The following is a 21,951-nucleotide window of genomic DNA, read 5'->3' as shown; positions in this document are numbered from 1 at the left end:
TCTGTTTGATTTCATGTGAGAAGACCCTGCTAAGATTTCCCCAGTTTCCACACACTAACAAACCTCCTTGTGAGCCTCTTTGACCAATTTTATTGGTGAAGAAAAGTAGATGGACTTGCCGTACCAATACGTAATAATGATCCTTTCTTTCAAGAAGTTTACAAACAAGGAAATATCTCTTTGGTCTTGTAGGCCTTTCTCTCTCTCTCTTCACGTTTGGTAATTTCATGTTCAGTGTTCCCAACTTCTGCTTACTTAAGCACTCTAGGCCAGATGTGGTATTTAGAGCCTAAGAAATTTGAAAGCATTCAGCGACTTCACTCTCTTCATCCCTCCCCCTCGCCCCCACCCCCCAACTCCTGCAATCTTATACTATCTAACCCAAGCCTTATCTTTTGTGTGGTGAGGAAAGAGAGAGACTAGGTTTCATTGTTATAATTTCAGGTTTGAAAGCAGAGTTGATGTTTCCACTTAACAATGTCTTCATTTCAGAGCCAATCTTACTTCTCTTTGCCTGGGCAGATTCTTCCATGAATCTCTGATTCTTCTTAATTGTCACGACTCTTTGCTTAGCAGCTAACATCAGAGAGTTTCCTTGTGGCTTACCTGAACAGAGCCGAAGCTTCCAACGGGGCACGAGCTGGCAGTTACTTACAGATTGTCATCTGAGAGGTACTAAGAAGGGCCAGTTAATCAACAAGCATTTGTTACACACTTCGTTCCAGGCCTTTGATAACCCTTGGAGATAAAAAAAAGAAAAGAAGGTCAAAAAACAGCTCCTGCCTTCAAGAAACATCCTTTTTTTTTTCTTTTTTAGGCAGTTGGGTTAAGTGATTTGCACAGGGTCACATAGCTAGTAAGTGTCAAGTGTTTGGTCTGAGGCCAGATTTGAACTCGGGTCTTCCTGGCTTCAGGGCCAGTGCTCTATCCACTGTGCCACCTAGCTGCCCCAAGGAACATCCATTCTAATGGGAAGACATCATGTAAAAAAAAATAGGGGGGAGTGTGTATGTGTGTGTGTGTGTGTGTGAGTGTGTGCACTCGGGAACATGCCTGCCAGAAGGTAACCTTCAAGTAGAAGGCTATAGCAGCCAGAGGGCACAGTGTGAAGATTAGGCAAGGTCGTCTGTAGAAGGTGCCATTTGAGGGGAGTCTTGAATGAAGCCAGTTATTCTAAGAGACAAAGATGAGAAGGAAGAACATTCCAGACATGGAGGCCACGGAGATGGGAGATAGAATGTCCTGGATGAGGATCAGCAAGTAGGTCAGTATCGCTAGGTCAAGGAATGCATGGAGGGGAGTCAAGTCCGAAAGTTTGGAAAGATAAGAAAGTGCTTTAAATGACACAGGACTTTGTGTTTTATCCTACAGCCATCGGCAGCCACGGAAGTTTATTGAGTGTTTCTAGGCCGGGGTGGGGGGATGCTGTGGGAGGGGGGAAGGATAGTGACGTGGTCAGAACGATACTTCAGGAAATTCACTCTGACAGTTGTGTACCAGACGTTGGGAAGAGATGAGGCAAAGGGACAAATTAGAAGGCTAGCACAATATTTCACTCCATAGGTAATAAATGCCCAAACCAAACTGATGCCAGTATAAGTGAGGAGAAAGGAACATCTGGGTGTGACAGACACTGTGAAGGTGGAAGTGATAGATATGCCTGATAAAATCTTTTTATTGCCAATTCATTCATTTGGGTTTATAAGCAACTCTCTCAAATATGTTTAAATAAAACATAAATATCGTTAGAAGGTGGGTAATAAAATTGTTTGCACCTTCATGTCAGATTAATCAGATATATTCCTTCTAAAAATGTTTTTCCTCATGCCTGGAATGCCCTCTTTTTTATCTGATGCCTCTTAGAACCCTTTCCTGCCTTCAAAGCTCAGCAAAAGTTTCCTCTTACAAGAGACCCTTCCCTAGCTGCTAGTGCCTCTCCTCCAAATTACCACATTTATGTACATATGCTATTATGCATATACATATTATATATATATAGATACACACATAAGGTCATATTGGAATGGGAGTCAAAGGCCATAGAGACCCTTGTTTTTATAGATAATCCCTTCATTTTAAAGATAAGGAGACAAGTCCATAAATATTGAGTGATAAGCCTAAAGTCAAGCAGGCAGTTAAATGATGGGTCCTGGTTTTCTGACCCCACACTGCCATGCCGCCTATTGTTCCTCCCAATAGACTATTAGACCCTTGAAGGCTGGGAGCTTTCATTTTTGTCTTTGTGTCCCCCGCGCCCAGCACAGATGCTAGCATGTAGCAGGTACTCAATACATGTTTTCTGATTGGTGGATAAAGATTGAGATGTTTGCCTGAAAGGGAGTTTTGCTAAGGTGAAGAGCAGGAGGAAGGGATGATTTTGGAGTATGTGATAGTATCTAGAGGCATTACACCTACAGGGAAGCTCTGGGCAGCCAGAGGGCAAAAAGAAGGATCTGGGCATCTATCTTAAAAATGGCGGAAAGAGAGCTTTGGGAAGTGATAGAGGATGGCAATAAGGAAGGTCCAAGGACACTTTAGAAAAATTTTACCTACTACTCAATTTTGCCAAAGGAAAAATAAAATAGAAATATGTTATAAATTTAGATCCTTAGGCCTTGCAATTTTTCATTGGTCCTCTTTAATTCAGCATCTTAAAGTATCTATGTGTTTTTATACTTTAATAATTCAGATTATAGATATGATATGCAAAAATTATAAAAGCATTAAAATGAAAATTTGTAAAGCTTAGCACAACTACATTACACTATTGCACTCATATTTTTCAGATACTGTACTGTGATAAGATAATGGCTAATGTGGGAATAAAGATAATTGAGTTCTATGGCTGGCAGAGTTGAATTACATATTAGCTGTAAGGAGGAAAAAAACAGTTAAATTTGCTTTTAACTGTCATTTAAGGATTATTTCTTTCATATTTATAATCCAAGTAATTAATATTTAAAAATTTCACTATAAAGTGACTTTTTGTAGATGCTTTTGATATTTGCTTACATACCGCTCTAAAAGCCAAGGGATAATATGGATAAAATCATAGAAAGTAAAAAAGAAAAAAAAAGAAAGTTTAGTCAGTAATGTAAAAAATTATCCTTATTAAACTTATCGAAGTTTATAACTGGTAGCAAACCAATGGATTTTAGTTTCATTTTGATTCAGCCTGTGGTGGAGGTGCTGATGGGCAACGAAGCAGGCAGGAAATAATTGATGGAACAGAAGGATAGACAGGGATAATAAGGACCTGGATAGTTAAAAGACGCTCTATCAAACCTTAAGTAAAAATATATTTTAACTGCACTAGTAAACAGCAGAAATAACAGTAGTCTACCAGGGCTTCTTAAACTTTTTCCACTTGCATCCCTTTCAGCACTTCTTAAACTGTGGGTCACAACTCCCAACTCTACACTACAATGGATAACTTTTGATCTGCTTCAGTCCATCATTTTTAGTTATCTTTTATTCTCAACACAAGCTGTTGATTATATTCATTGTGGTCATCTGGACTTTCAAAAGAGAAGTTATCTTGATAACCTCATAGAATTTTGAGAAGATTGTACTGATTTTAAAGCATTTTTTTGTATCTCATTATACTCTATGTTTTATATGATATTTTTAAAAATTAAACTAAAAATTGAATCCATTATGTTACCATTTAATGTTAAGCTGAACCTATCTGTTGATTCTCACTTTTTGTAGGTTATTCGGAAGGGATGGCTAACAATCAACAACATTGGCATCATGAAAGGAGGATCTAAGGAATACTGGTTTGTCCTTACTGCAGAAAGCTTGTCCTGGTATAAAGATGATGAGGTAAGGAAAATGGTTTCAGTTGTCTCTTAATAATAACTTGTACTCATTTCTCATCATTGCTGTGAATACATTCCAGAAACCATTGGTTCTCTTGCAGGTAAATTTATGCTTCGGTTTGCATTTTGTGGGAGAAAAATGTTCTTTTTACAACTTTTCATCATTAAAATATGTCTTGAATTTCTCTTGCTGTTCAGTTACATTGAGACAGTGTATTTTTTGTTTGTTTACTTACGTGTAGTAAGCAAGTAGTAGTTCGGAAATCTAGGAAATTAATATTCATTAAACCTACTATCAGCTAAAAAGATGCCAGATCAGAATGAGAAAGCATAAGATGGCTTCAGAATAAAACAGCAACCGCCACAGAGATTTTTGAAAAATATTTTGATGCTAGTGCTTAGGTATATGCCTTATATATGGTAGGTTTTTAAAAACCTGCCCAAATAGTCTTCAAGGGCTTTTTTTTTTAAACAATACTAGGTAGATAATTTTGTACAAGTGATTTGGAAATATAATGCCATTTCCAATAATGCACACAAAATGGTGATAATTTGGCATTTCTGGTACATAAGCCTGACATGGAGACGTGATGAAAGTAAAAATTGGGCTCTTCAGTTACGTATATATTTTTTGCAGCTCTTTCTGTCCAAGGTAGAGAAGCTAATAATAAATTCTTGGCTTGAATTAATAATAACTGAATCTTTTGAAAGGAAGAGGGAGGGACAAGGGGAGCTGCAATTCTGGACCTGATTCTAAGGAACACACAGAGCAATTTATTATTGGAGTAGACATTATGTAGATGTTGGAGGAGGGGGAATCATTAATTCAACTTATAATTTGTGACCGAGGAGAATAAATCTGAGCATTGTATGAAACCTTAGATCCTGGGGAAGCAGATTTCAAAGGATTCAGAGAAAGTTTAGTTAGAATTTCATAGCCTAAAATTCTGCCAAGGAAACCTGCCAATTAGGGGACAAGTAGCTCCCAAGACTGATATTCTGCAGGTTCAGTATAGAAGAAAAGGGTGAGGTATCGTCAGGGCCAGGTATAGATACAGAGGTAACTCATCAAACTGAGATTTTTTTTTAAAGACACCTATAGGAGATGAAAACAAGGGGAGTTAATGGAAGAGGAATACTTAAGTGTAGCGTCATCCTGTGGGAATAGTGTCAAGAGCAGTAAAACTTGGGATGAACATAGGCTGTCAATAAATGCTAAGAACAATAAAAGCTTAGTGTGTTTTTTCTCTATATTGGGGGAAAAAGGGATGAACAACAAAAGGGTGCTTAAGGTATATGGGATGATGATAATGTGTGACAAAGCAAAAAACCAAAATATTTCAACTCTTATTTTGTATCTATTTTCTCTGCCAAGGAGAAAAATCTTGGAGCTGGAAAGAATAGAACAAAAATTTGTAGTAGGTAGTTGAAATCTGAGATAGGTAAAGGAGATGGTAAAAGCATGTTGATGTCTTTGGTGAATACAAACTATAATTTGTCCAGTCAAACTATATTTCGTAGTGATGAAAGACTAGAGGAATGATATGAGTCAGTGATATGAGTCAGTGACTTGTGAAGGATTGTGGCAAATAGGAGAGGTATCCTAGGGCCAAAGAAAAGCAAATATCGCCCTATTTCTTAAGGGAATAAAAAGGAAGAAATGAATTTGCACAGTAGAGGACAATGAGTTTGTCCTAAAATCTGGACACAATTCTAGCACATATTTTAAAAAGTGTTATATTTATTCTGAAGTTGCTCAAAACAAAAAAAGAAAAAAAAGAACATTTCTATTCACAAAGTAGAATAGCATAAGAGGATTATGTATAAAACTGTGTTTTTAAAAGTATATTATAAATTCAAAATATTATTTTCACAGCTGTCCTGTTTGTTTCCACCTCAACTTCAATTAGTTCTTTTCTTTGCATTAAAAATATGCTGAAATGACCCTCTTTCCTTTCTTCTTCTTTTTGATCCTATCTGTAGCTCTTCTCTACCCCCTGAATTTCATTCCCTCCTCAAATACCTAAAGAAAAACACAATCATTATAATAAGTAAGCATAGTCGAGTAAAATAAATCCATACATTTAGCATGTCCAAAAATACATCTCCTTCTGGACCCTGAATTCATCACCTCTTTCACCAGTCCTCTGAAGTTGTGGTTAGTCCTCAAATCAATGAGAGTTCTTATCTTTCGAAGTTGTTTTTCTTCAAAATGCTGCTGTTACTGTGTAAATTGTTCTCCTGGTTTTATTCACTTCACTCTGAATGAGTTCATATAAATATTTCCATATTTCTTTGAAACCATTTCTTTGGTTGTTTCTTATGACATAATAATATTCCATTAAAGTCACATATTATAACTTGTTCAATGATTACATGATTGACAGAACCTCCTTTGTTTCCATTTCTTTGCTGCAACCAAAAGTGCATGTAGGAATATTTTTGTAGGTATAGGTTCTTTTCTTCTTTGTTTGATATGTTGGGGGCATAGTCATAAGAAAGGTATCACTGGGCCAAAAGGTATTCGTTAACCTAATTCCAAAGTGCTATCTGGAGTGCCATAACAATTCTCCAAGAAATCCCCAGGGTCTGATGCACATCATTAAAGGGACAGTTTGTGAATGGTCTTAAAGGGAAGCAGTTATTACCAAGAGCTAGCATTTATTAATCAAGAACAGGTCATGCGAAGACAACCTCACTTCTTTCTTTTTATGGAGTTGCTAAACTAGTAAATCCAGGGAAATCTGTGAACCTAGTTCACCAAGACTTCAGTAAAATATTTGAAAAGTCACTCATGCTATCCTTGTGTTCAAGAAAAAGAGGAAGTCAGTAAGCAGCACTGTCCTAAGTGCTGGGAATAGAGATATACACTGAATCAAATAGTATTAGATTAATTCAGAACAAGTTGAATGATCAAAATAAAGCATTAATGGCTAAATCATCTTGGAGAGAGGTATTCTGTGGAATCTGCCCCTGTTGTTGTTGTGCTTAACATTTTCAGCAAAATTTGGATGAAGGTACAAATAATATGCTTATGAAATGTGCCAAAAATCTAAACTTGGAAGGGATAGTTCAAATAATTGAATAATAGAATAAGTATGAAAAAGATCCCAATAGCCCAGAATCTTGGACATAATCTAAGAGTGACCTTAATAGAAATAAATGTAGTGTCTCATGTAGGTTAAAAATGTAACTTTGTAAATACAAAATAGGAGAGGCATGGTGCTAGATAGTGAACTATATGAGAAAGATCTGGTGGATATTGGTGGACTAAAACCTGAATAAAAGTTGAGTGTGGCATGTCTGCCAAAAAAGCTAATGAAATCTCTGGCTTCATTATTTTTTTTACATGATATAGGCATGATTGTCCTCATTTTTTCAAGTTTTTAAATTTATTTTAAACTTAGTGCTAAATTTATTTTAAACTTAAATACAGTATAAGAAAAGGGAAAAAAATTACCATATACACAGCAGAACATGAGAGGATACGATTGAATGCAATAAGTTTCCATTTCAAGAAAATTTATATAATAAATACTATACATTGTTTTCAAAGCTGCCCAGCTTTTCTTTTCTTCCTTGTAAGGTTTCTTTTGTTCTCTGCTATGCACTTTTTATTTTATTTTTCTCCCTCAAGAAGGCTACAATTAAGCACGGATTTTATATATACATATATACATACACACATATATAGACAGTTATCTATAAACATATACATATATGTAAGACAGTACTTTCTACTTGTTATCTGTTTCTCTGAAGGTGAATAACATCTTGCTTTGTATGTCCAAGTCTTTCCATGTTTTTCTAAATCAACCAGTTCATCATTTCCTATGCCACAGCAATATTCCAACCCAATCACATTCTGTCTGAGAAAATATCTATGAAAGTCCCCCCCAATACTTTTCTGTGTTCCTTCTATTCTTGGCTGCTAGGTTTTATTTATAAAAGAAAATTTTAATTTAAAATAATTTAAATTATCTATTTTATACTTCAACAATGTTCTCACCTTATAATATGGTTTAAGGTCTGATACCACTGGATCTGGTTCCTTCACATCTTTTCCCCCTGGTTTCCTGAAGTTCCTGACTCTCTGCTCTTCCAAATGAATTCTGTTACTATTTTTTCTAACTCAGGTAATTTTTTTAGTAATGTAAGTGAGATGGCAGTAATCTCTGACGTCATTATGCAAAGCATAGTGGCTAGGAATTGGGAGTTGATAGGACCAACATACTGTCTCCTAGTCAGAACAAATCTGAGGTGTTATATTTACTTGGGGGTGTTATACTTTACATAGCATATTGATGAACTAGAGAGCAGTTATAGGAAAAGTGCTAGGCCTCCAGAGCATGATGTACACAGAAAAGAGGAGACTCAGTGATAGATGTCTTCCAGCATCTGAAGGGCTATTGTGTGGATGAATAGTTAAAATTGTTCTCACACACACCAGAATGAGGAACAGTGGATGAAAGCTGTAGAGGGACAGATTTAGGCTTGAGTGAAAGAAACAATTTGGTCAGCTATTTAGGGCAGCCTTAGGAGCTTGCTCCTAATTTCTCTCACTTCAGATATTTGAGCAAAGACTTGATAACATCTTGCTAGGGAGGCTGCTCAGGGGGACCCTTGTTCAGGAAGCAGTTGGACTGAATGGCTTCTTCAGGCTTTTCAAACAGATATTTTCTGATTTTGGGGGGAATGTTTTAGCAGATAGGATAAGAAATGTTTCTGCTACAAATCGCAATTCTCCGTGCTCTCAGCATTGGCCTGTATAGAGAAGTTTGCATGCCAAATTTCTAAAATGTATATTATTTCAGCAGTTTTGAAGAAAAGACATTTTTCCAGACTGACCACGTTTCATAGTTTTGCACTGGCTTCACCCCTTTTGCTCAGTCATTCCTTCCTTCTACTCCTCATTGTTAGTGTCTTCTTTGAGTCTCCACTTAGCAAAGAAAATGTAAACATAAGCAGACTGCCATGGCCACCAAACACCCAGGCTTGAAAGAGAAGCAGCCAAAACTCTTTGATCTGTTATTTGCTTATATTAGTTATTTGGAGATTTTGTAGGTTTTAATATTTGAAAAGTTTAATGAATTTTTGCATACTTTTCTATCAAAATTACAGTATGTATCATCTGAGGGTTAGAACATTGCCTTAAATACTTTCTTGAATATATGAATACATTCATTGTCTTGAATATTTTGAAATCCTTGGTTTTGTTTCCTCTATTCAATCTTCCTTGGGCCTGATAATGTCCAAAATCTTTCTCTAATTTCTCTGTTTACATATGTGTATTTATATAAACATACATTTTAATAAATATTTACCAATTGCTGTATTGGAAATAATGTGTTAAATTTCTTTATGTTTATGGTTGCCAACTTATAGCTCTCATGTTATTGGTTGAGTCATATCGTCATATTCTTTGGTCATAACCTAAGAGTTGAGGTAACTGACAATAATAAATTGCTAGAAGATTCTGGGCCCAACACGAGAAGGTAGGACTGTGTAGTAGAAAGAGTTCTGCATCTGGAGTTGGATGCCCTGGTTCTGAATCCTGGCTGTGACATTTAGTAGCTGTATTAAGGCCTAAGTCAAATAGCCCCATCTGAGCTTTCACTTTGCTCTTTTATGAAATGGAGATAAAGGTCCTAGCTATACCTCTTTCATAGAATTGTTGTGAGGAATGATTTGTAAATCCCAAGGCAGTGTTTAAAATACATTGAAAGCTTCAAAATGCTGTATGTGTTAGTCATTGTTATTATTAAACAGTAATAAATCAACATGGTACCTGTAATGCATGCAGTGTAGGCATTGTCTTGAAGGTACAACAGGCATCTTCCGTTCTACAGGTACCCAACTTATGATGGACTTAAACATACAAAAGGGCTGGCACGAGGGCAATCTCAACTCGCACTTGAAACCATGCCCATACTTTCTGGGCTCCACAATAGCGGCCACCCATTGCCTTTGGATCTGCCTTCATGAGACAAGGATCTCTCTGTTTGTATTGTCATTGTAAGGAGGGGTTCAAGGAGTTCTGCCTTTCTCTTTCTTGGGCCTAGATAGGAGAATGTTCCTACACTTCCTAATCTGAACAGAAGAGATGACTTACTCCTAATTTGAGCAGGAGAAGAAATAAGTCCTTACTCGTAACTGGTTGGGAATCCAAAAAGACTGAGAGATGTGATTATGATGTCCTGAGTTCAAACTCAGAACATACTTCCTCATAGAAATAGTACTAGAATGATGGTTATGTCCTATAAAACTATTAGTAATGTGTTTCAGTTATATTATGGGTTAAATAGATTATTGTAGGGTTGTCCTAGGAGCCTAGCTAACATTGTTTTTATGGAAAATTGCATTTAGTGCTTATAAGTTGGGGATCAATTTTCTCCCTGTGCTGTGTATTTATACCTACTTCATTGTCTACAACAGTATTTCTATAACACAATGACATCTTGAAATTATCTTCCTTAAGTAACTAAAATAAATACAGCAAATCTGTCATAAATTGTCACTAATTTTTCATTCAAGGATTCATGTTGAGCCCTTCATAGACCAGTGACGTTGACTCTGAGGTTTGGCTTCCTCTTCTGTCAACCAGAATAGTAAACCTCTCCTACCTTTCTTACAAGGATATTATGCAGCTTTAATAAGGTAATATGTGGGAAAGTCTTTTGAAAATTGCGAATGTGATTTTGCTATTGCAAATAACACTTGCCCCCAGGGCAGTATTTTTTGACCACAATTTCTTTGGTTTTCTGGAACTTTTCAGTTCATACTGAGAGAAGAACAAGAACTAGATGTTAGGCCAGGGGTTCTCCACAAAGAATAGGATGGGGAGTGAGGAGAGAAGGAAAGAGATCAGTGTCACATGCCCTCATCCTCAGGGACACTTCCATACATCCTCCCACTGCCATTTGTAGCTGTGGTTGGTTAGCCTCTTCCATCTGTGTAGTTTTTTATCCAGACCAGCAATGGAGAAAGCAATGGTGTAAATGAATAGTGCTCTTCAGGTGAATGGTGACTTTATAGTAATCAAGCCTTTTAAATAGCTTTCTAATAGTTTGCTTCCTTTAGCTCACTAGATGTAGTCAGCTAGACTTTGGATTTTCAGCCAGATAATCTCTCAATTATGGACTACTCAAAGAAATGGCATGGTGTTGAAAATCCACTGGATTTAGATTTAAAAGACCCAGGTTTAAATTCCATCTCTTCTACTTACTATGAGATATTGAACAAGCTATTCTAAGTTTCATTTTCCCCATATAGAAAATTAGGAGGTTGAATTAAATGATCTTTGATCATCCCTAGAGCTTGATTTCTTTTATCTATAGGCCACACTTCAAATATTATCATCATACATTGTAATGAACTTGTTTCTTTGTCACTACTGCTTTAGTTGATCTAAATAAGTGATTTTTAAAGTATGCTCTACGCAGCTATAAAGTTTCTAATGGTGCTTTGAGAAAGTCCTTAAGAAAACATGATTGGTTATCTTATACCAGGATTTTGAGTCATTAAGTATGAAAAATAATCTATATCTCTCTATAACTTAAAAAAATAATAAAACTCATTTACCCAAAAGGAATAGAAAAGGATATCTGTTAAAGAATTACTACTGAAGTTATTTAAGATCAAAGAAGAAAGCATTTTGAAATCCATAATTTCTTCAGCTCTTTGACTTCTCTTTATATATGATTGTGACTTTGTATGAGTTTATTCTGAGATAAAAGGTAATGGATATAAAATAATTCTTCTAGCCTTTCTGTTAGGAGGTAGCTGAGCCTGGAGTCAAGAAGACCTGAGTTCCAAATCCAGCCTCAGACTCTAACTGTATGATCCTGGGCAAGTCACTTAAGCTCTGTTTGCCTTAAACCACTGGAGAAGGAAATGGCAAACCATCCCAAGAAAACTGCAGTGACAGTAGGGTCCACAGGGTCACGGAGATTCGGACACGACTGAATTACTAAACAGCAACAACCTTTCTGTTAAGGATTCAAGGTCTACTTATTTTCTGTGTTTTGTTTTAACATATATCTTAATAATATCTTCTTAGCCTCTTGCCTGTAACTTGACTCTCCCCTTTCTTTTTCATACTAAAAAATTCACTATTTTGAATTGGTTAGGAAGGCTTATCTGAATTAGGAAAGGTCCAACACTCAAAATAAAAACATTTATTAGATGCTTAGCTATATGCCAGACACTATGTTAAGTATTGGGAATACAAAAAAAAGGCAAAAATAGTTTCTTCCCTCAAGGAGTTTACATTCTATGGGGGGAGGGAAGAGGTTGACATCTGCATAAGTAAGAATGTATAAGATATATACAGAGTAGATAGGCAGTAACGTTAGAGGAAGAGATACTAACAGCTTGGGGGATCAGGAATGGGCCTATAGGAGATGGCCAGTTTGACCTGAATCTGGAAGGAAGCCAAGGATTCTAAGGGGTATAGGTGAGAAGAGAGTACATTTCAGGCATGGGGGATGGCTAATGCTTAGCCACTGAGATGGGAGACGAAGAGTTGTATGTGAGAGACAAGTAGCACAGTAGGACTGGTCATAGAGGATAGTGACCTATAAGGAAACTGGAAAGATAAGAAGGGGCCACTTTGTGAAGAGCTTTTGATGCCAAGTGGAGATAATAGAAGGGCCCTAGAGTTTATTGACTTGAAGTAAAAGGCAGTGGACTTAGGTTAGGAAGGTGACATGGTCAGAGGTGTGCTATAGGACAATCACTTTGGCAGCTACATGAAACATAGATTGAAATACAGAGAGACCTGAGGCAGGATTATCAACGAATAGGATGTTGTGATAGTCCCGTTCTAGAGGTAATGAGAGCCCAAACTGGAGTGGAGAATGTGTGAGCAGAGAAAAAGGCACATGTAAAAGAAATGTGAACATAAAAAGGATGAAATCTGGTAGCTGATTCGATAGATAGGGTGAGTAAGAGGGAGGAGTCTGGACCATAAAGCATTTTTGAATATGGTTTTATTGTTGTTATTATTATTGACTCTTTGTGACCCCATTTGGGGTTTTCTTGGCAAAGATCTTGGAGCGGTTTGCCATTTCCTTCTTTAGTTCATTTTACAGATGAGGAAACTGAGACAAACAGGATTAAGTGACTTGCTCATGGTCAGACAGCTTGTAGGTGTCCGAGGCCGGATTTGAACTCAGGAAGATGAGACTTCCTAACTCCAGGCCTGGCACTCTATTCACTGTGCCACCTAGCTGCAGTTTTACTACTTCCAAACTAACTTCTCACAGACTATTTCCCAGTAGAGTTTTAGGAACTATTTTTAAAAAGTCACGTATAATTAGCACTAATTAATGTAGGAACAATTAGCATACTAATGTAGTAAACACTTTAAACATTAAGATTAAACTAGTCCCTTTCAGTGTTGTTTATGTAATTATTATTCAGTATACCCTTTCTTTATAAAGATAAACTTCATCCTATTTCAAACTGAACCATCAATGATTCCCAATTAGTGAAGTCTGAATTAGATTTTGATGTATTTCTTAACATTCTGGAAAGTGAGCTTCAATTGTTCAAATAAAAATGTAGGTGGCCTTTCTAAATGACTTAGGAAGGTTTCAGCTCTAGATATTTTTTTTTGCTTAGTTTCTTCTCCAATTCATAAAAAGGAGAGCTGTTTATTACTTTTACAGATAAAAAAATACAGTCAGCTTTGCCTGTTTAAATTCAAGTATTTTAACATTGAGTTGGTAACATAAAGTCTATGTTATTAGCACTCATCAAGTCAAATCCCTGTCTCTGAGTTGTTGAGTTGTATGGGAACAATATGGTGTGAATAAGATTATCTGAATTTCCCTGTTTTCCACAGTAAATGGGAGGTGACCTTAGAAGAGAAGACAGTAAAAATTACTGAGTTTTTGAGTCCTTTTGGTAATAGAGCTATATAATTCCCATTATTACATAGGAATTGAAGGGAATTTGAATTTCATATTTTTTTTCATATATTGCTCATGTATTCTGAGGCCCTTCTATTGTTTTTGAGGTTTGTAAACTTTCCTGTTTTATTAGGAACAAGTACTGAGTCTATAATAAAAAAAAACTGTTTTATATGTCATAATTAAATCTAACTCTATTCTATCTTTTGCATTAACTACATAATAAGTAAGACTAACAGAATATAACTAGCAAGAAAAAAATTCCACTCCAGAATGAATTGATCTGCATATTTTTTACTGCATTTGCAACATAATAAACAAATCTGAATTCACCCACTTCAGAAGTTGCTATTTAATATGGACAATGAGCAGAAAAGGGGCTTAGGAAAAAGCCAGGTGGGATAGGAAGTAAGATGGAAACATGGTGTGCACTTGTGCCATTAAAGAAGGATTTGGAGCTTGGGATAACTTTATTTTAAAATATCAGAAATAAAATTTGAGACAAATCTGATAGCCTTTCACCTAAGCATAAAGCATAAAATTAATATTATAGCATATCATTGTCCTAGGAAAATAGAATATATTATGTATGTAATATTCAAAAGAAGTCTATGAATCATTGTTGACTATTCAGTCCTCAATCTTAGCTTGAATAAATATTTGTGATAGGCCAGCAGAGAAGATGAAAAGTTATAGCACTACTCTGATGACAGAGGCATACTCAGAAGGTTTTAGGGGAATATAAACAGAAGCATTTCAAGTGGAAATGCACTAACCTCATGCTATTAAAGAAAATTAAAAAAAAACAACAGAATGAAATAAGGATATTTTCTGGACTTGGACTCAAAAAAGTCATGAACTCAATTTTTGTGGTTTGAGGTGTTTGGATAACATGAAAAAGAGATTACATGCTTCCATAACACTGATGTTTACCCAGTGTTATTCTTATTTGTAACAATGACAACCGTAATTCTCTTGGTAGGAAATAAGATGATAGACCTAGCTTTCCACATGATGTTCCCAGGCGATCCACACTATGATAACTTATCATTATATTATGTCAGTTCCTATTCCTGTAGAACAGACTATTGTTGTTTAAATGAGAACTCAAGCGATTTTATGCTGAAAGAATATTAAAATACAAAATTTTATAGTACTCCAAATTTTCTTTCAGTCTTTGTTAGTGCAAATGCATACATTTTAAATAGTTGTAATCAGTGTATGTTTATCACAGGTTCTGTATCTTTCCCAAATTAACATCATTTCACCACAAATATTTCCATGTACTGATGTAGTTTACATACCTACCTTTTCAATTTCTATTGTATTAAAATAGTTTTCCATTGTTTTATATACTGAGTTGAGCAGTCTGTTTCAAACAAGATGAAAATACCTACTAAACCTCATCTCATTTTCTGTGGTAATTACCCCAATCCACAACTCACAGTCTCTAGTAGGAGGATAAATATTTTCCTGGAAAATTAAGCTTTAAATATCTGCCTCAGGCTCATTTAATGATTTTTGAAAATAAAAGATCAATGGGCCATTTTGTAAACATTTTCATAAACCAGAATGGCAAGAATACAAATATGAAGTATATTGATGGTTAAATGCAAACATCTTATATTTAATAATCCTAACTGTATGTTTTGAGTGAAGATCCTTCACATTTTTTAAATGAAATCTTGGCCAGTACATTCTGGATGGATTACCACTTTGATATTCATCAAAAGATTCTAGAATCTTGAAGTTAGAAGGGAAATTTTGACATCCTTCAACTTTCTTTTAGAATATAGCCTTTTCCATTTAACCTAGGAAATTGAAGTAAAGATGAAACTGTAGCCATGACCTATTTACTATTTTATGGTAATTTATCAAACCTGATAAACTTCTCTTTCAGTAACTTGATAGTTGAATGTACGCATTTCTAGAAACTGCAGTACACCAAAGCAAAATGGAATAAATTCAGAATTTTAGTTTTAACTATGGAATTTCCTGTCTCCCTAAAGTTGATCTCTTCACTTTCTGACTTGGCTTTTGTATAGTCCTGAGAGTGGTTAAGTAACAGGTCAGAAGAGATTGGATTTCAGTTTTTAGTAGAGTGATTCCTTATGTGTTGTTTCTATGTGAGGGCCTTGAAAACTTTACATAAAGCACTTTGAATTGAACATTGACCAGTAAATGTTCATTAAAATATTACAAAAATAAGATAGACATACTTTGAAATGTATGTATAATTCTAGGCTTCACTTGGAGTCTGTGGGTTTTATGATAAAAACTTCATAGCCAAGTTAATTTAGAAGCATTTGAATTTAGTTGACAATGCATTTTCTGATAGCTAAATTTCAATTTTTCCCCATTGATCATTAAGGCAAAATATCAATTCATATTTTAATCTGTTTTGAGCTCCTAAAAGGAGATTTCAAGTTCATTTTTTTGCAAACAGAATAATACAGTCATAGAATTTGGGACCTGAAAAGGCTTAGAAATTGTTTAATCCAAACCTTTTGTAGATGATGAACTTTGTCAATGCAATTTTTGTTTTAGTTGAAAAGAAAATTAGAAGTGAAAGGTTCGAATATTAAATCCCCAGGAAAATTTGAATTAAACTGGGAGACTTAAGAGGTTCTTTATTTGTTCCTTCCACACAGAAAAAAGCAAAAGCAAACAAAAACTAAAAACCCCACAACTTTTTTATGACCAAAAAAACTCACCCCAACCATAAAGAGATTAGTGTAAAAACCAAAGTGCATACAAATCAAACTTGACAGAACCTTTTTATGAAAAACACCATCACCTTTCTTTGTTTTCATGGCTCATATATAGGAGAGCTCAAGTTATTTGACCTTCGGTTAATAAAATATTTCCTGAAGTTTAGACAATCCCTCAGACCTTAAAACAAAATATACGGTTCATTTCCATTTATATCCAACCCTACCGGTTCTGAAAGTCATGTAATGTGTCTGAATGCTTATAGAAAATAGGAGCTGTGTGATCCAAGAGAATGTGGTCTTCTCTACCTCCAAATTATAGTAAAAGTAGATGTTCAATGGGAAAAAATACTAAACTCTAGGTATCGTGAGATAAAAGAATATGACATTTTATTTTCAAACTTCTATTGTGTTGGAACAAAAAGGGGTTGAATAATGATTTTAATAATTCTGGAAATAGTAATATATTACTCTTTTTTCTAGAATTCTTTCAACCTTGGTGATAATACATTAATCTGAATTTCTTACACCTTTGAGCCACTTTCCACCTTAATTTGAGGCATTTCTAAAGAAAAAAAAACCATTGCATGGAAAAAAGAAGTTAATTTATGGAGTTATTAGATAAAATTGAAGGAATCATTCATTCACTCATTTTTCAAGCACTGGGATGAAACATCTTTTGTTGTCTTGATTACAGTGGTGCTGTAAAACCATGTACAAATAAAAACTTTATGGTTAGTGAATTAATAATAACAATTAGGAAAAGAGTACTATAGAAAGCACAGGAAAAATTTCAGAAATGGGTTTTATTATATTTTATAGGCACCACTCATTTTACTTTGGGTGGGTTTCAATAGTCTAACCAAATTAAATAATAATGAAATAATATTAATGATAATATTAATACACACATGACTTAAGTATTGAACCAACAGACTGAAACACCAATCCCTCCCTTTCCCTCCCCACACATCTGCTCCCTCTTTTTGGTTGTAGCTCTTGGTGTAGATGCTATAGTTTGAGAGAGCTGCTTTCATTGGCTGGTTGTCATTCAGGCTGGGTTGTCATGTGACTGCCTGTCTGTGCCTGCTGTACAGGTGAGAGGATGTTCTGCACAGCAAGTGTAGACAGGCAGACACATGACAACTCCGTCCAGCCAGTCCCTTGGTTCCATCAGGGTTCCTTTGCTCATGGGCAGATACAATCAATCTGTACCAGTTCAGATTTGGGGAATTTTTTAAGAAGGAGAGGGAAAGGGAGAAAAACACACAACAAAATTAAACTTTAAAATATTATGGAACTATTGAACAAGTGAGACTTTTGATTTTATTCAAAAATTTACATTTATACATTTGATTCAGATATACTAACATGAATGTTGAGGATAACAGAAACCTCATTTTGAAAACTTAGGGGGGGAAAACCAAACAGAGGGTTTATTTTTAAATCCATTTCATGCTACAGCTTGCTCACATGCACTCATAGAGCACAGTAATTGAACCAGATGTTTTTCCTCTTCTTGTAAACACTGCATATTTTAATACCGAAGTTACAGATAAAAGCTATGTTTACACTTAGTTTTTAGGAAGAGATAAGTCCTATAATCTTGCCTATGAAAAAGAAACTTGTCAGTTAGTTGGAAATAGACTTCTCCAAAAAGATTAACAAACGTAATGTATTTGGCAACCCCCCTATCCCACTTTTGTATATAATCAATTTACTTGAGAAATTGCCAAAAGAACACAGTTTACCAATATTTTTGAAAGCAACAGCAAATAATTTTCATTTTTTTCTTTTCTTTAAAATACAAATTTTCTAACTGTACATGTAATAAATGCAATAGAATAGTAGTTAGGAGCTTAATTTATGCATGTCTCAATGCACTACAGGGTGTATCCCAAATCAGAAATTATAAGCAAATACATATTGACCCACAGGGTGCTCAGAATTTGTCTTGGGCATTGCTAGGGCTGTCCTCATCTATAAAAGAGGGCCATACAATCTCAAAAAAACATAAGATTTAAAATTTCTTTAAAAAAATTTAAAACAAGGCACTTTTCCTTAAGCTCTGTACAAGAATTAGAGTTCGTTTATAACAGGTATTTGCTCAATTACACCCCACAATGTCAAATCTTATCATTTATTCCTGCTCTGATTACAAATGAGTAATTTTCATTTATAGGTGGTCATAACTTCTCCATCCCTACAACTACTTCCCCCGCCCATTCCTTTAGAAATAGAATTCCCAGCTAATCAAAAATCTCAACCAATGGAATTTATTATGAAAAATAAAGAGTCCTATTTCCTAAGGTGAATATTTGGGAGGTTTTCTAAGAGAACTTTTAAATGCCCAGAAAGGCAAAGGAAGCCAGGCACAAGTGCCCTAAGAAATCATTCACTTGCATTGTTAATCTGAAACAGAAAAAAGTCATAAAGTACAGTAGATTTATAATTCTGTTGGTAAGAAATAATAAAACTTACATGTTTTAATTTATCATTTAATCCTGCTAATTATAATAAATTAAAGGAATGATATAGCCTGACAATGAAAATTAGAACCTTTGAGGATTTGTTTCTCTGTAGTGTGAAACAGTTCTCCAAAATAAAGCTAAGAGCCTTGAGCATGAAAGGATTAAATGACTCTTTTTTAAAGACCATCGTCAGTGTATGATGTGGACTAGAGATTAAGTTTGTTTTCAGGGATTAAAAAAATTGTTTAATGTAGAAATACAATTGTGGTTTAATAACAAGCTTTTCTCCCAATTTGTGCTTCTTGTTAGGTTTTACTCCCAGGTATAATATATACATGTAATGCCATATATATGTATGCACACACACACATATATACATATATATATATATATATATATATATATATATATATATATATATAATATTTACACATTCACTTGACATAGAACTGCATTGTATACTCTTTGAGTACAAAATGTTTTGGAATATTTTCTTTCTGACTCGCATACTATAGGATACATCTTGAATCATTTTAAAAAGTCAGGTGAAAATAAGATAGCTTTTAAAAAGATCAATAAGAGAGTTAAAATATGAGGAGTTATTTCTATTATTATCATACTTCTTAAAGTAGCATAATTTTATTCTAGCCACATTTAGGTTCTTTTATTTCTGATAATAATAATGTTGTGAGGGAAAAAAATCCTCTTAATTCATACACAATCAGAAATTATTTGAAGTTAAATACCAAAAAATTAGCTTTCTCTGTTGAAGCTATGTAATAGAATTAGGAGTGAGTTGTTGTCCCTAACTACTTTTTCAATCTTATGCATCAAAACTGATAAACTTCAGAGAAAATTTGCATTTCTGGAAAATGCAGTATGCTAAGGCATAATGAAGCAAATTAAGAGTTTTAGCCTTGGCTCGGGAATTTCCTGCCCCTTGAAATTAAAGTCTGACCTTTTGTTTATTTTAAATTGCAATTTTTAGCTGATATGTGTTTAGTTCAGATTCTTTGAACAATAATATGAAGTGAAGTTTCTTTTAAAGTGGAAAAGGAAAACAGATTATTTTGAAGAAGAATTAGTACTCTGTACCTTTTTTTTTTTAACGATGGTGGAATTATCCAGATTTATTTCCTTCTTTAATTATCAAGTCTTTCTTTCTTTCTACAGATTTACTTACAGTTTATACAAAAATGTTAAAAAAAGAGAAAGATTTGTGATTTTTGACCCATATATTTCCCACACAGTGAAATGTGTTCTTGGGTGGTCTGTAGGATGGAAGTGGGGGTGGGTAGTATATTTAAGTCTTTTTATCAATATAAACACATTATGCAGGGTCATTATCCTGAATACTAAGGTGGAAGAATATTAAATACATACATTAAAGGCAGTAAAAATCTCAATGGATATTTTTTAAATTGTTATGAGAATTCTCCCTGTGTTTTGTAGATATATAGTAGAATTATTTTTCTAGATTTAAAAAGTTAATATTTTTAGTTCATCTTTTTCTTGATTAGTTATGGCATTAAAACTATGCATATAGAAATGTGTCACTTTTAAGGTACCTTTTAACTTTAAAGCTATGTTTTATCTCTGATTTGAGAGAAAAATTCCCTTCTGAGCTATTTAGTGTAATTTACAGAATTATAGATAGAGCTCAATATATGTACTGCCATCTAAAATTATATATATATATATATATATATATATATATATATATATATATATATATATATATATATATATATATATATATATATATATATTCCCCTGAAGTATAAGCTAGCTGGCAATAAAGACTTTACTTGAAAATATATTGTTTATATTAAATTATAAATACTTAATTTTCTAAGCTTATGCTCACCATTAAATCCAGTAGTTTTAGGTTCTGGCACTGTTGGTTATCTCCCTTTATAATAATCTTTTGTTTACTTTTAAAATCAATTCAATATCTATTTTACCATTTGAGATGGGATCTTTATCTTTAAAAGGATCTGTTTTTAAGCTTATATTTTGATTGTGTATACGTATAATAAACATAATACTTTGCATTTAATAGTTCTTTATAAATGCAGATTTTTACATTTTGTAATATTATATAAAATATAAAATTTTAAATTAGTCTAAATTCCTTTCCAATGATTAAAACTCCACTAAAATAGATTTGTATATACCACAAGTCTCTTCATTGTGTAGACATACTTTGGCTACTACTTTATAAAATGTTCCTTCTATTCCTAGCACTGTCTTCCTATACTGTAATCTCCTTTCCCACTTCCTATTCTGATGCCAAGAACAGACTTTCCACCTTCAGTCTCCAGATTAAAAGTTATCTGGAAAGAAAAAAAATTGGTGGGGAGTCAGTGGGAGTAAGCTTCTTAAAACCAGAAAGGTCACTTAATATTAAGACTGATGTAACTAATAGACCACGTTTGAACCTTTACCATTTCCACATGCTACTCAGCTTCCCCTCCTTATTTAAAAGATGTTGGTCAGGTTTTTTTTATAATGTTTCACTAAAGAACATTCAAGTATTGTTTATCCTTGTTCTGTTATAATTTGCATCAGTGCAAAACTTTGCCTGTGAATATACTACTGGAAGATGAAGTAAATGTTCAAGAGAATCTTTGGGGTTTTTTTCCAAATTGGGAAATTGGTCTTAAAGTTACAACAGAGCATACCAAGTTTTAACAATCACCAAACTAAAAAATATTAACCTGAGCTTGCTTTCTCACAAGAATAAAAATTTCTCACACAACACATCCATTTACTAGTATAATAAAAACTAAATGCTGGTGAAAACTATTTCCATATATTAGAAAACAGAAAATTCAAGAAACTGTAAACATTACCAAAATTCTATGCAACCATTAGTTGCCTGTAACAATTATATGAAACAGAATTAAAGATTTTGTTTTAGGAATTTTGATTTTAAAAATACTAATAGATTTGGAACTTTTCTATGTAAGATAAATTACATATGTATTAGAAATCTTATTTCCAGTAGTAGGAATGATTAATAAAGAAGTGA

The 21,951-nt window shown here is 34.2% G+C and overlaps 1 protein-coding gene across 7 annotated transcripts in view; it reads left to right on the top strand.

Moving 5' to 3' along the window:
- Positions 1-21,951, top strand: part of DNM3 (dynamin 3) — a 682,754-nt gene that overhangs the window by 290,383 nt on the left and 370,420 nt on the right. For all 7 annotated transcript variants that reach the window (XM_078156497.1, XM_020970517.2, XM_020970516.2 and 4 more), the window contains one exon: positions 3,712-3,825. In XM_078156497.1, the coding sequence (XP_078012623.1) occupies positions 3,712-3,825 (114 nt within the window). The remainder of the gene's footprint in view (positions 1-3,711; positions 3,826-21,951) is intronic.

This window comes from Phascolarctos cinereus, unplaced genomic scaffold (genome assembly GCF_003287225.1).
Source record: "Phascolarctos cinereus isolate Bilbo 61053 unplaced genomic scaffold, phaCin_HiC Scaffold_5;HRSCAF=322, whole genome shotgun sequence".
Taxonomy (NCBI): Eukaryota; Metazoa; Chordata; class Mammalia; order Diprotodontia; family Phascolarctidae; genus Phascolarctos; species Phascolarctos cinereus.
Note: the sequence above shows the minus strand (reverse complement) of the source record. Positions and strands in the feature narration are given on the sequence as shown.